This window comes from Metopolophium dirhodum, chromosome 1 (genome assembly GCF_019925205.1).
Source record: "Metopolophium dirhodum isolate CAU chromosome 1, ASM1992520v1, whole genome shotgun sequence".
NCBI classification, from domain to species: Eukaryota; Metazoa; Arthropoda; class Insecta; order Hemiptera; family Aphididae; genus Metopolophium; species Metopolophium dirhodum.
In genome coordinates, this window is record NC_083560.1 from 53,761,573 (window position 1) to 53,774,093 (window position 12,521).

The 12,521-nt window shown below is 26.4% G+C and overlaps 2 protein-coding genes across 2 annotated transcripts; one reads left to right on the forward strand and one right to left on the reverse strand.

The window, feature by feature from the left end:
• The first annotated feature begins 542 nt into the window (after window positions 1-542).
• Window positions 543-3,405, forward strand: LOC132933473 (uncharacterized). Its single transcript, XM_060999747.1, has 5 exons — window positions 543-570; window positions 924-1,054; window positions 1,701-1,943; window positions 2,254-2,645; window positions 3,030-3,405. Exons 1-5 carry the CDS (start codon window positions 543-545, stop codon window positions 3,403-3,405), a joined length of 1,170 nt encoding a protein of 389 aa, XP_060855730.1.
• A 3,010-nt stretch (window positions 3,406-6,415) lies between these two features.
• LOC132933973 (radial spoke head protein 4 homolog A-like) lies at window positions 6,416-12,365 on the reverse strand. The gene is made up of 9 exons (XM_061000245.1): window positions 12,121-12,365; window positions 10,891-11,077; window positions 9,873-10,126; window positions 9,701-9,788; window positions 9,338-9,631; window positions 9,156-9,275; window positions 8,901-9,084; window positions 7,532-7,907; window positions 6,416-6,683 (listed from the first exon to the last, which is right to left on the reverse strand). The coding sequence occupies exons 1-9, from the start codon at window positions 12,363-12,365 to the stop codon at window positions 6,416-6,418; spliced, it is 2,016 nt and encodes a 671-aa protein (XP_060856228.1).
• Window positions 12,366-12,521: the final 156 nt, after the last annotated feature.

A 12,521-nucleotide genomic window follows, 5' to 3' on the forward strand; every position in this document is an offset into this window, starting at 1 on the left:
ATATACCTACTAATAGTATATTTCATTGTTATTTTTTTGTTATTGCTGTTAAAGTAATTTATTTTACTATTATTAATACGATTTACGTTAGATACATAGGTATTAGATTGTAGGTACAGTCATACAACATTCCTACATAGTACATTCAAAACAAACTAAACAAAACAATACAAATTAAATACATTTAAATACAAATAAAACATATTAGTTATAATACTATTATTATAAGTATAGAATATATCCAATTAATAATTTTTACATTAATTATAGCTTAAATATAGCAGAATTTATAAATGTTTATCTATTTTAAATAAAATAGAAGCCATGATATTATTTTACAGTTTTAAGAGGCTAAAAATATTTAAGTGATTTTTTATTCTGACCTTAGAGATTTAAGTTCTTTGAAATTATCTGTTTACTCGTGCATTTGACATCATATGTTATTATTTTATGTTTAATTATTTTAATATTGATTTTTGTAATTTTCAATAATTTTTTCGTCGAATCCTGGTTTTTTGTCAACAGTAACTATTTTCTGAATTATGTCAAACATCGTTAAATGTTCTTCAGGTAAGTAGTTTTCTAAAAATGTTTCACAAATAGTATGAAAATATTTTTTTTTAAACTACTTTGGTAGGTGTCTAAAGTAGACACCTGAATTGTGTCTACTGTATCCATTGGTTCTTTATTTCTCGAGTGCTTAAATTTGCAATAAAAATATATTTGAACATATTATAAAGGTAGTAGGTAGGTACCATTATATTTTCTATTGTGCACACGTGTATAATTTGATTTTAAATTTAATTCATAACTTATTCAGAGTATCGTATTATGCGATAACTATGTGTATAAAATATAAATATTATTAATTAATTGTGTGGTATATATGTTAGCTAAGAATTACTTTTAAACATAAATTGTAGATGATTTTCAACATAATGAAATCGCAATAGTATGTGATAATGGTTCTCATTCGCTGAAAGCTGGTTTTTCCAATGACAATTTTCCACGATCAATAATTCCAACTATCGTCGGAAGACCTAAATATGAAAAAGTATGCAATGTTTTTGTAATTCAATAGATTTTATATACATAAACAGCACATATCTGATATATATGTGTGTATTGTTCTACCCAATGAACTGCGTACAACACTACCATAGTTTTTATAAGCTTTTTTATGATTTCACTTTCCATAGATGTTTTGAAATGCAAGTTTGGTGATTAATTGTTTAAGGTGGTTTTTAGTCCTAAAACTGATGTTGATAACTAAATTATTATAAGATAATTACGTTTTAGTTTAAGTTATATTAAAACGTATTAACATGTATCACGTATTCACGTTTGACATACATAGGTAGATCATTTTTTAATAATAATTTTATAAAATTTACATTGCCTACAGGATTCTAGGTAGAGTATATTTTCCCCCAACGCGGTGTCATAAAATATTGCACGAAGCTTTAAAACTATTATTTTCGCATTGCCCAGATTGATCGGGAAATGTTCACATATTTCCTACTTTAAAATTTATAAATGATCTGAATTCGAATACAAGTATTTAAAACAAAAATAATAATCATCAATTTAAATTATTATGTCATCGATTTTAATTTTAAATAAAAAACCAATAACTTGCTTCTATATTAAAATTATTTAATCATATTCAAACATTTAATATTAAATTATTGTTATTTCAGATAAGTACCATACCAGAATATGGAGAAAAACTTTTATTTACCAGTGAGTCTGCTATAAGAAATTTGGACATTTTGGATACGATTTGTCCGATACGTAATAGCATAATTTCTGACTGGGATGCTATGGAAAAAATTTGGTACCACATGTATTATGAAGACTTGTTGGTTTCACCAGAAAATTATAACATTTTACATACAGAAGTAGATATGAATTTAAAATCGTCACGTGAAAAATTGTTTGAGGTTAATAATTTTATAAATACCTAAAACTACCCATATTTTATCATGTAAAAGGGTGCAACAACGTAAGATATTATCTCAGTCAAATTTTGATTCTTGAAAAAAAAAATCCTCTCCGCTCAGAATCTAAAATATAGTTTGTGGTTCTTGTAAATCTTATCCATTGTAAATAATACTACATTTCTAAAAAAAATCTCATGTTTTGCTTTTTTTCTTGGATGATCAAAATAATAAAACCATTTTCCGCCAAAAAAAATTGTATCTTGATATAATTGGAAAAAAAATAAAAATTCACTAATTTGTTTTCTATTAGATTATGTTTGAATTATTCAACGTACCAAAGACAGCAGTGATACCCAAGTCAGTACTTGCTTTATATAGCAGTGGTAGAACTACTGGCTTGATGGTAGATTCTGGGTACGACTACACACAAGTCATGCCTATTTTCGAAGGATGCCCATTGCATCATGCCGTACAAACAATGTCAGTTGGTGGATGGCATATAACACAATATTTGATAGAATTATTAAATAAACGTGGATACAATTTTAACTCTTCGAAAGATTTCGAAACTATAAACAATATCAAAGAAAAATTGTGCTATTTTGCTTTGAACTTCAATTTTGAAAAAGATATGTATACCGAAGAAAAAGAAAAACAATATATACTGCCAGATGGAATGGTGATCAATGTCGAAAGCGAAGCGTTAGTATTTTATTCAATAAAAACGGGCACTTAAGGGTTAAAATTGTATAAATAATATGTTGAGGACCAAAAAAAGGTAATCATGAAAGTAATTAAAAATGTTAAGTCTAAAAAATATCGAAACTATAGTCTACAATAGCTATCGTATAACTATAATTATATTTATGATGATTTATTTATAATATTATGTATTATGTACAGTTCGCTAGATAATACGATTGTCGATTATTAGAATACTTATTAACTACACAATATATTATAGGTAAATTTATATAGGTATTATCTATATAATCTATGACTTGCCTAGTTTATTATAAATATACAATATGTTACATTATAAGAAAATAATCATCGGTTTATTTATTGGAGTATAAACTATTATAGCTTTCAATCACCTGAAATCTTGTTTGATCCTCTTTTATTCAACATCGAATCAAAGCTAGGAGGTATCCACAACTTGATACACAGAGCATGCAGTGCTTGCGATTATAAAGAACAAAAAAATATGTACAACAACATCATATTGGCTGGTGGTAATACGATGTTTCAATTTCTACCTATTCGTTTGGAGAAAATGATAGCTGATTTAGTCACATCTTCTACTAACATTCAAATTAAAGCGGACCCCGAACGTAAATTTTCTACATGGCTTGGTGGTGCCGTATTAGCTTCGATGCCCAGCTATCAGCAAATGTGGATCAGCAAGGAAACGTACGAAGAAAAAGGGTCTGCAGCTATACACGAAAAAAGCTTAATCTGATTGATGTTAATCTATTATAATTTATGATAATCCTAAACGTCGATCAATTTACTAGCTTTCTAACAGTTATTTTAAAATTAAAAGACCGTTAATTGATGATTAATAACAATTTTCTTTTTACAAACATTTCAATTGCAGTTATATTGTTACCTATTCCGTACTATACAGTATACACTCATGTCTCATTCATACTAAGTTTAAAATATAATACCCAACTTCTAGTCTACGAAACCTATACATATAATATTGCTATACAGGGTGATTTTTTTTATCGTTGAACACTCATTATTTCGAAAAGTATTGATTTTTTTCCAAATTTTTTTTTTTTAATTTTAGTTTTATGTATTTTTACATTTGTTTAAATGTTTTATATTTGACACCCTTATATTATTGAGGCAAACTACTATCAACTTTTGATTTTCAAATGGTAACCTATACTTAAAATTTCATAAATTAATAAGGCTATTTTTTTATGAATTAGGAAAATTTTTATCACGTTTAAATTTTCATTTTTCGTTAATCCGTTGACGAGATATTGTTCTTCAAAGGTGGGTTGTTTTGGGAGGTGATTTTGTGTGTAAAGTAAACGTGTTATACCGCGTCAGTAGATACCTGCAGTTATTAGGATTTGTACGCCCCAGGGCAAAAGATATTACATTTTAAAATCAATTCAAGTAGGTGCAGTAAGTTTGAGTTGTGCCCCTAAATGTATTTATAATATCCATTTGGCTGGGTGTCCGCCGTTCGCTACACGGAAGGTGATTTCGGCACTGGTCATAAGCACTCATAATAATACTTATCAATTATAAAGACCAGTAGGTAGCTATAAGTAATAAATTCGATATCATTCGACCCAAAGGTCGATAATAAATTGTCAATTTATTGATAACCATTGTGGCATACAGTGTACAATATATATACTGCAGTTGTTGACAGTTGTGGTTGATTTTCTAAAGTATCTAATATATTAATTAAAATTCATAATATAACAAGGTATCGTTTAACACGTTGACTGTCATGAGCCCGCCGGCGACCTGTAATTTACTATTTATTTAGTTCGTTTTTTTCGTAAAATTTAAATTTAATAAGATCACAATTTATATTGTTTCTATAGTCTAACTACCTATTATCTAATTTATAATCCTAATTATAATCTTTTATACTATTTCAGATTATAAATACAATATTAAGATATATTATCAAATATACTTACCCAAAGTTTAAATCTAGCCCTGATGCTACAATATAATACTAGGTAAATTACTAGTATTACCCAATGTTGGGTAAGTTACTTTTAAAAAGTAATCAAGTTACTTAACTCGTTACTAAGAGATAAATGTAATTAAGTTACTTTACCCGTTACTCAAATGAAATCGTAATGAAATTACTTTACTTTTCAAATAGAAAAGTAACTGATATTACTTTCTCGTTACAAAAAAAAAAAATTTTTTAATTTTAAAATTTCTTAGCAATTATGTTTTGCAGGCAAATTGAACAAGCAAATTCTTTATAAAACTGTATAGTTAATAGAATCGTATAAAAATTAACTTCCGCACAAGCTATTCATAGGAAACTTATTTAAAGGAATCAAATACGACTTATCTACTTTAGTACTAGTTCTAGAAATACCATAAGTTTTATTTATCACTCATAAGTGAACTATGTTGGAAACACTTTAAACATTTAGTGTTCCAATCATGACTATACACCTGTCCTTCAATTACTTAAACTTGACACTCCAGCTAACCGCAGGCAAGCTGCAAATCTCAATTTTTTGACTAAATTGTTACAAGAGAAAATCGATTCGCCATAGGTACCTGTTATCCCAAATCTCTTTCAATGTCCCTGTCCAAATCTCATGCCACCCTGTTCCTTTCTCACTGACTACTACCTCAACTAATTATGGTAAGAATGAGCCTCTACGTCGCTGCATGTATTTAGCAAATCAAGACCCTTCTTTCTTACTTTAATAGTAGTTAAATTATTGTTCCAACAATGTATATTCTATATTCACTCATGTATAATCTGTAAATTGGGCGAAAACCCATGTTGTATTATAAAATAAAATAAGTCATAAGGTCATAGACCGTCTATAACACAGTCTAAGTGGGTTGCTCACAATTAATTTAATCTACACGAAAAACAATTTATAAAGTTTGAAATAGTTCCCCATCGGTGAAATTTGAATATTCATTATCATAGGTAAATGCACATATTTGTGTTTTAATATTTAATTATTATATTATCACCTATAAATATATATTAAGTAAAATAATCTTGACAAAATAAAATAATTCTTCAATAATGAATAGATACATAATTTTTAAATCGATATTTTTTAGAATTTATAATAGGTATTGGTTTACGCAGATCCTAGTAGTAGTTACGTATGTAGGTACATTTTAGGCTCATAACACGTTAAACAATATTCAAATAGATCAGCCCATAACTGCAATCGTCTAAATAGAGGACCCGCGTATTAGTTTTAACGACATTCAAAAACTACAATAACGCATTATTATTAAATCAAAATAATAATAATTATAATATATATTATAATCACGGTCTATAAAATGTATAATATTATATTATAAATTACATATTATTAAACCTTGCATCAAAAATTGAATTTGGACAAAGTGGGGGCAAAATTAAATTAATATTTACCATTTAAGATTCTGATCTTCCTGTTACCAAATTAACTTGTCACGACCATTAACGTTAAGTTCTTAAGTACCAACGTTAATTAATGATTTAAACAATTTTAAACTAGAATATTTGTCTTTTAATAACCACAATAAATAATGTAAGTAGGTATATTAGCTTGTAATTTTGGATGAAGATCCGATTGAGTATATATTTATTGAAACCAACCTAATTGGTAAAAATTTGGTGCCTACCTACTTAGCCATATTATCCAAATTACAGCAAAAATAAAAATTATAATTCACTTGATATTTTATTTGTACGATATTTTTTATTAACAATTTGTGATTGAACATTCTGCTCATTACTCGTAAGTATAATATGTAATAACTTTTTCACCACCTTTGTATTTTGTACGATTCAATCGTAGTGGAAAAGGGTTAATATTTTTATTTGTACTTAAGCGATGTTTTTCATTCTCTGTTTTCTCTTTTTTAGTAAATTCTTGAAACTCCACAGTAAAAGTATCATCTTGAATTGGATTTTCCATTTTGATTTCGTCCATAAAAACGTTATAAAGCATATTATAATCATGCTTTTGACCCCATCCAATATACATATAGTCAGTTTGGCTGTTAACAGTTTTATTATATATACGGTTAGAATTTTCTCATATCAAATATTATAACATTAAAAGTTACAATTATCACTAGTAAAAACTTCTAGTAAAAATTATTTAACGATAACTTAAAAATATAACAACAACTTTACTGTAGTCTATCCAACATTCAAACAGGCTTTAGAATATTATTTAAACATTAACCACATTTATTACTTAAAATCTAAAGCAATAGTTAAATAGGTTTGCATTGGATCATCACGATTATCGTTAGTATTTTAGTACCTACTTATGCAATTGAATAATTTGATTGTTATCAACAAAAATAAATACCTCAATTTCTAAGTGCCTAATAAATTATTAACTAGGTCCTAGTCACGGTTATCTACTAGTAGATAACCATGGTCTTAGTTAGTCTGACTATATTGCAATTTGTTTCCTAAATGTAACAAAATAGTTGTAAATTTGTATTATTTACTATTACCTCGTATTATTAGTTATAATATTGATATCTCAAGTAGGTATATAAGCTCAAATTGGTCTAGCTTGAGGTTCATTCCCCCATAAATCGGCTTTATCATAACTGGTAGATCAGGCACCCCCACCTAAACGAAGATATACTCACCAATGTAATACTTATTTAAAATATAAAATATATACTTATATACACCAAATAAACTTATTTACTTTCTTTTTGTTAGTAATTATTATTGTTATTTTATTTTATTTTTGACAATAAACGTGATTTAATTGTAACATTATAATTGATTTACTAAACTAATAACTAGTTAAATTCTTAAAAAATAAAAATCATTAGACACTTATTTTAAGACATTTTGGAAAATTTTAAATGTTACATACAGATTGTAAGCAACTGCAAAAGCTCCAGGCCATACATGAGATTTCATTATTGCTTGAGAATAACGAGGATCAAACGGAGAGCAAAGAACACCTTTCCACGCTGATGTATTGTCAACAGAGATATCATTTCCTAAGTTTCCAAATAAATCACCCCTAGAATTTAATACATTATCACCATAACTCAAATTGTCCTCTTCTTCAAATTCTTCAGCATTTCCTTCATTTTTTTTCGAATGGGACAGATTAGAAAAACCTAATTTATAGGTAACTCCATTAATGTCTATGTGAGGATTCTTATGCACCCAATAATTTACATTCGTTAAATTAATATTAGAAATAGGTTTGGTATTTTCGTTGAATATAAGGTCACCACTTTCTGAAATCAAACATGAAAACTTAGTTCATATTTACAAAAATTAATAAGTTTATATTCTATACATATTATATAATACATTCGATATATTGCTATAGGTATTTATAAATAGATACCAATAACGTTATTATTATTATTATTATTATTATTATTATTATTATTTATTACGTTCAAAATTGTATTGTTTATTATTCAAGAATAATAGTATTCAAATTTTATTGTATTTACTTTTTACTTATAATTTTATGTTTTTAACTTTTACATAACCTAATATTCATATTTATTTTTTTCTATTTATACAATCAAAAATGTATTACCTATTATATTAACAATTCTTTTGTTGAATGTTAAATAGTTTTATTATTTTTATAAATACAACGCATAATAAGACAGGTAGTTTTTTAATTATTTGGTTTTATTTTTGCTTTTAATAATTTTTCTTATACATATAGGTGAGTAATATTAAATTTATTATATACATTTACCAAAGTTAAAATAATTACATAAAAATATTAGTAGGTAAATAACAATAAAATGTTGTTATAAAATTAATATACTTTTAAACTATTTTTATCTAATGAGTAATAACATTAATACGAATAACATAATATTTGATAAAATAAAATATATTAAGTACCTAGTATCTTTAATAAGTAGTGGCGTACCAGAATTGTTGCCAGTTTTTATCAATACTATTTGATCAAATTTCATTATATTATTGTTTAGTTTGATTGTTTTCAAATTATCTGTTACACTATCGTAAACGGAAAAAAATGTATTACAGTAGAACCCGTTTAAGACGATTTTCTGCATATTATTCTAATTTTTACGAGTCCCTTGATTTTGACAACGTAATAATATGATACGCATAGGTAATACAATTTCCCGTTTAAGACGCAGTTTTTAATTGGTTCTCAGGAGAGTTTCTTAAACGCGTTCTACTGTATATTTATAAGGTTAAGTAAGACACTAAGCAAAAAAACAATTTAATCATACTTTTTCTGCTTGAAATTAATGAATTTGTGGATCTTAGGTCTGATATTCTGCTTAAATCTGCTTTATCTTTTTCTTCTATAATATAATACCCACGTGGACATATTTGAGTGCTCGATGATATTCGTGCAATTTGAGCTCTAAGATATTCATTTTCTGTACCATCGAACTTTGGAAAACTGTTTATCTGTGTTGAATAAACAATAGAACATAATTAATTAATAAAAATTAAATGTATATATAGGTACCTATGCTGACCGGATTTTTTAATTTCCCGGTGAAATATCGTTTTATTTTTCTTGCTTCAACTATATGATGTGGCTTAACAGATTCTAGTTCAATCCATTCGGTATTTAATTTATTTGTGACAAAGTATACCTATAGAATTTACACTTTAAAAATAAATATTGTTCATTAAAAATTGTATTAAATAAATTTACATTTTTGTTTGCACCAACTCCGAACATTTCTGGTGGTAACAAGGTTTTTGACGAGGATTTTGGTATTGCTGTGCAACTGTCACTATCATTTAAAGTAATCCATGAATCGTAATGATTAATTGAATTTTCAGCCATTTCACCATCAGTATATGATACAGCAGATTCAAATTCATTTTCTGTATCTAGGGCATTATCTGGATCTATTATTATGGGGCCTTGTCGAAGTGAGTCACTAGTGATATCATTATCTATATGTTTTGATGATTTTGAGTTATGGCTTACACTGTTTACTCTCTAAATCCCCATTAACAATAAATAGCACAATTATAATGTATACCAAAGAGGTGAAGCTCAGATTTTTACCATTATTTTACGTTCTAATTCTACGTCCGACCATTTGCATTCTATTACATAATACATTTTTTTTATACCAAATATTTTTCCCCAAAACCTAAAAATAATTTAAATGATATAGTATATGTTGTTAATTGTTTTGATATTGTTGGTTTAGTTAGGTATAATTGAATAACCGTACCTTATGCTTTCAAATTTTTTTAACTGAGCCATTTCATTCATGGTTAGGTATATAACTGCAGCTTCATCCGCTGGAAGTCCAAAACCAGCTTTATTAAACATATAGTTTACTTCACAAAGATTCTGAACTTGCACGATATCATTAATATTATTCATAGTTTTCTTCTCTTCATGTTGATCAATTTCTGACTTTCTAATATTTTTTTTGTTAATATTATATTGTTTTTGTTGTTCAGCTTGTTTTTTCAATGCACACTAAACACGAATTGTATAACTGTGTTATGAATAGTACTAATTGATAATATCTATGATATAAAGTAAAATATATGCCCAAACGCAGGTACGATATAGGTCATATATATAATATACTAATATACATATACTTTACACCACATTAACCACGCTCACGTACACAGAAAATAAGCGATTAAATATTTATATACCTATTGCAATATTGATAATTGATACACCCCCAAAATATTAATACTAATTCTATCGTAAATAAGTAAATATATAAAATATATTCTATAAAGGTTCTGTTAATATAATGAAAAAGTGAGCATTATTATAATGTATCCAACATTTAATTGATTCATACTTCTTACCCGTCTTATATCCGTTCCCTCAATTTGAAAATTATAGGTAATAGATGTAATGTTTATAACTAATTTTCCTACTGACATTCATTCATATAATATATTATATTAAGGGAAATCTCTTATTTTTTGTCAATTATATATCACCCGAGTCATATAAAAATTTTTTTAAGAATACTTAAAATTTTAAAACATCTATTTTTTGTAAATTATTTCAAAATACGGAAAAGTTATGAAAAGACACCGAACCATGGTGTTAGGAAATTTGCCTATTTACCATGCCATGTAATAATGATTGTATTATTGATATGCATAACAAAAAAAAATAAATAAACATAATTTAGACTAGAAAAATAGACCTATGGTATAGGTGTATCTTCTGAATAGAGGTTCCTATGATTGTTGCAAATAGCTCTACATTACCTTATACATTTGTAAACTCTTAAAGCAATAATTCCGGTTTATATTATCCACAAAGACACGTTCAAAATTAACATCATTATGAATATATGTACGCTTCAACATCACGCTATATTTTTCAAAGTTTTGTAGTGGATTTTTAGGCCTTTCCAATAATATCTTATCTAAAATGTCTTGTAAATGACTATACCTAAACATTACATTGTGTATCTGTAATCTATCTAATTAGCATATACTTTATAATAAAATAATATTAAAATCTATAATACTAATAATGGTTCTAGACTTCTAGTATGGAATAGAGCAGCAAAACTGAATAATTATAAAATAGGTAGGGGAGACGTGGGCAAAGAGAATAATGAGAATAATATTTTAAATAACAATGATTACATTATAACATGTTACATATTTTAGTTAAAGTTTTATATCAAGCTGATAGTAAAAATATAATTCTCATTCAAGTTGTTTTTTAAATTATATACAAAGGTTAAGAAAGTATGCATATTCATTCATTAGTAGTTTTAGAACTTATTTATTTTGTGTTATACCAACTAGTTTTAATTAATTATTGTAATCGCGATAAAAATACCGAAAGTATATTAATATGGTCATAATATTTTTTTATAAGCATTTTAAGTTAAAATGTATGCAAAATTCATCAAAATCACTAAACTTTTCTAATTTTTTGTAGTGTAAAATTCATTACATTTTTAATGATCATACCTGGCTTAAGTCTGTAATTGTAATACAAGGTTCCATATCATTTTTACTTAGGTACAAGAACTATAAAAAGATGAGTGTAATTTATTACACAAATATTTTCAATGAGCACATAATGTTAAAATGTTGATGAACTTAGAAGTTCACGCGTAAAATCGCGATTTTTCATCAAACGATTTTAGTTTTTTTCAGTGCAATTCAATGAGTATTATCGGTAGAAATTTGATACATTCGACTATTACTTAAATTAAAATTGTTTTCAAGTTTTCAACACCAATGTTTATGACAATTAATATAAATAAAATATACTTTTAACCATTAATCCAAATTTACTTAGTATTATAATTTGGTATAAGCAATATAGTATTTAAGTCTATTGTTATAGTCCACTAACCATTTTTTATGCGAGTCGTCGATTAAAGCTAAGTTTACAACTTATAATTTTAGTAAATAATGTTCACTAGGTATCTAATTATTAACGATATTAATAATATTAATATATTAAATACTTACACATTAACATTTCCATCTTGTTGTTTTAATAGCCCAATTGCATAATTTATGTCAATATCATAATCAAATTCTTTCAATCCTGGTACGCCACACGTAAATAATGATCTAAATTGGGTTGACTGAGATGATACTTTTGATTTATCATGGTTACTTATTTTTTTGATTGATTGTACATTATCTTTAATTTCTTTTGACGATATTTTCTTTGTGTCTGATATCGATTTTACAATTTCCATAATAGACATTTTTAATAAATAGTTTATTGTTCTTATAAATTAAACATAAACATAATTAATGCATATATTACACAGCTTTAATGTGGAGTAAAGACAGAAATACTTAAATTTTAACACTATATTATATTCACATGAAAGATTGGGTCGTGAAGCTGTTTATATAGT

What these genes read in the sequence shown, in the direction of transcription:
- LOC132933473 (XM_060999747.1), top strand. Translation starts at nt 543, where the DNA reads ATGTCAAACATCGTTAAATGTTCTTCAG. An exon ending in CATCGTTAAATGTTCTTCAG is followed by an intron (nt 571 to 923) that starts GTAAGTAGTTTT and finishes CATAAATTGTAG; the next exon opens with ATGATTTTCAACATAATGAA. An exon ending in GAAGACCTAAATATGAAAAA is followed by an intron (nt 1,055 to 1,700) that starts GTATGCAATGTT and finishes TTGTTATTTCAG; the next exon opens with ATAAGTACCATACCAGAATA.
- LOC132933973 (XM_061000245.1), bottom strand. Translation starts at nt 12,365, where the DNA reads ATGTCTATTATGGAAATTGTAAAATCGATATCAGACACAAAGAAAATA. An exon ending in AGAGTTTACAAATGTATAAG is followed by an intron (nt 10,127 to 10,890) that starts GTAATGTAGAGC and finishes ATTCGTGTTTAG; the next exon opens with TGTGCATTGAAAAAACAAGC. An exon ending in AAAAAATTTGAAAGCATAAG is followed by an intron (nt 9,789 to 9,872) that starts GTACGGTTATTC and finishes AATTATTTTTAG; the next exon opens with GTTTTGGGGAAAAATATTTG.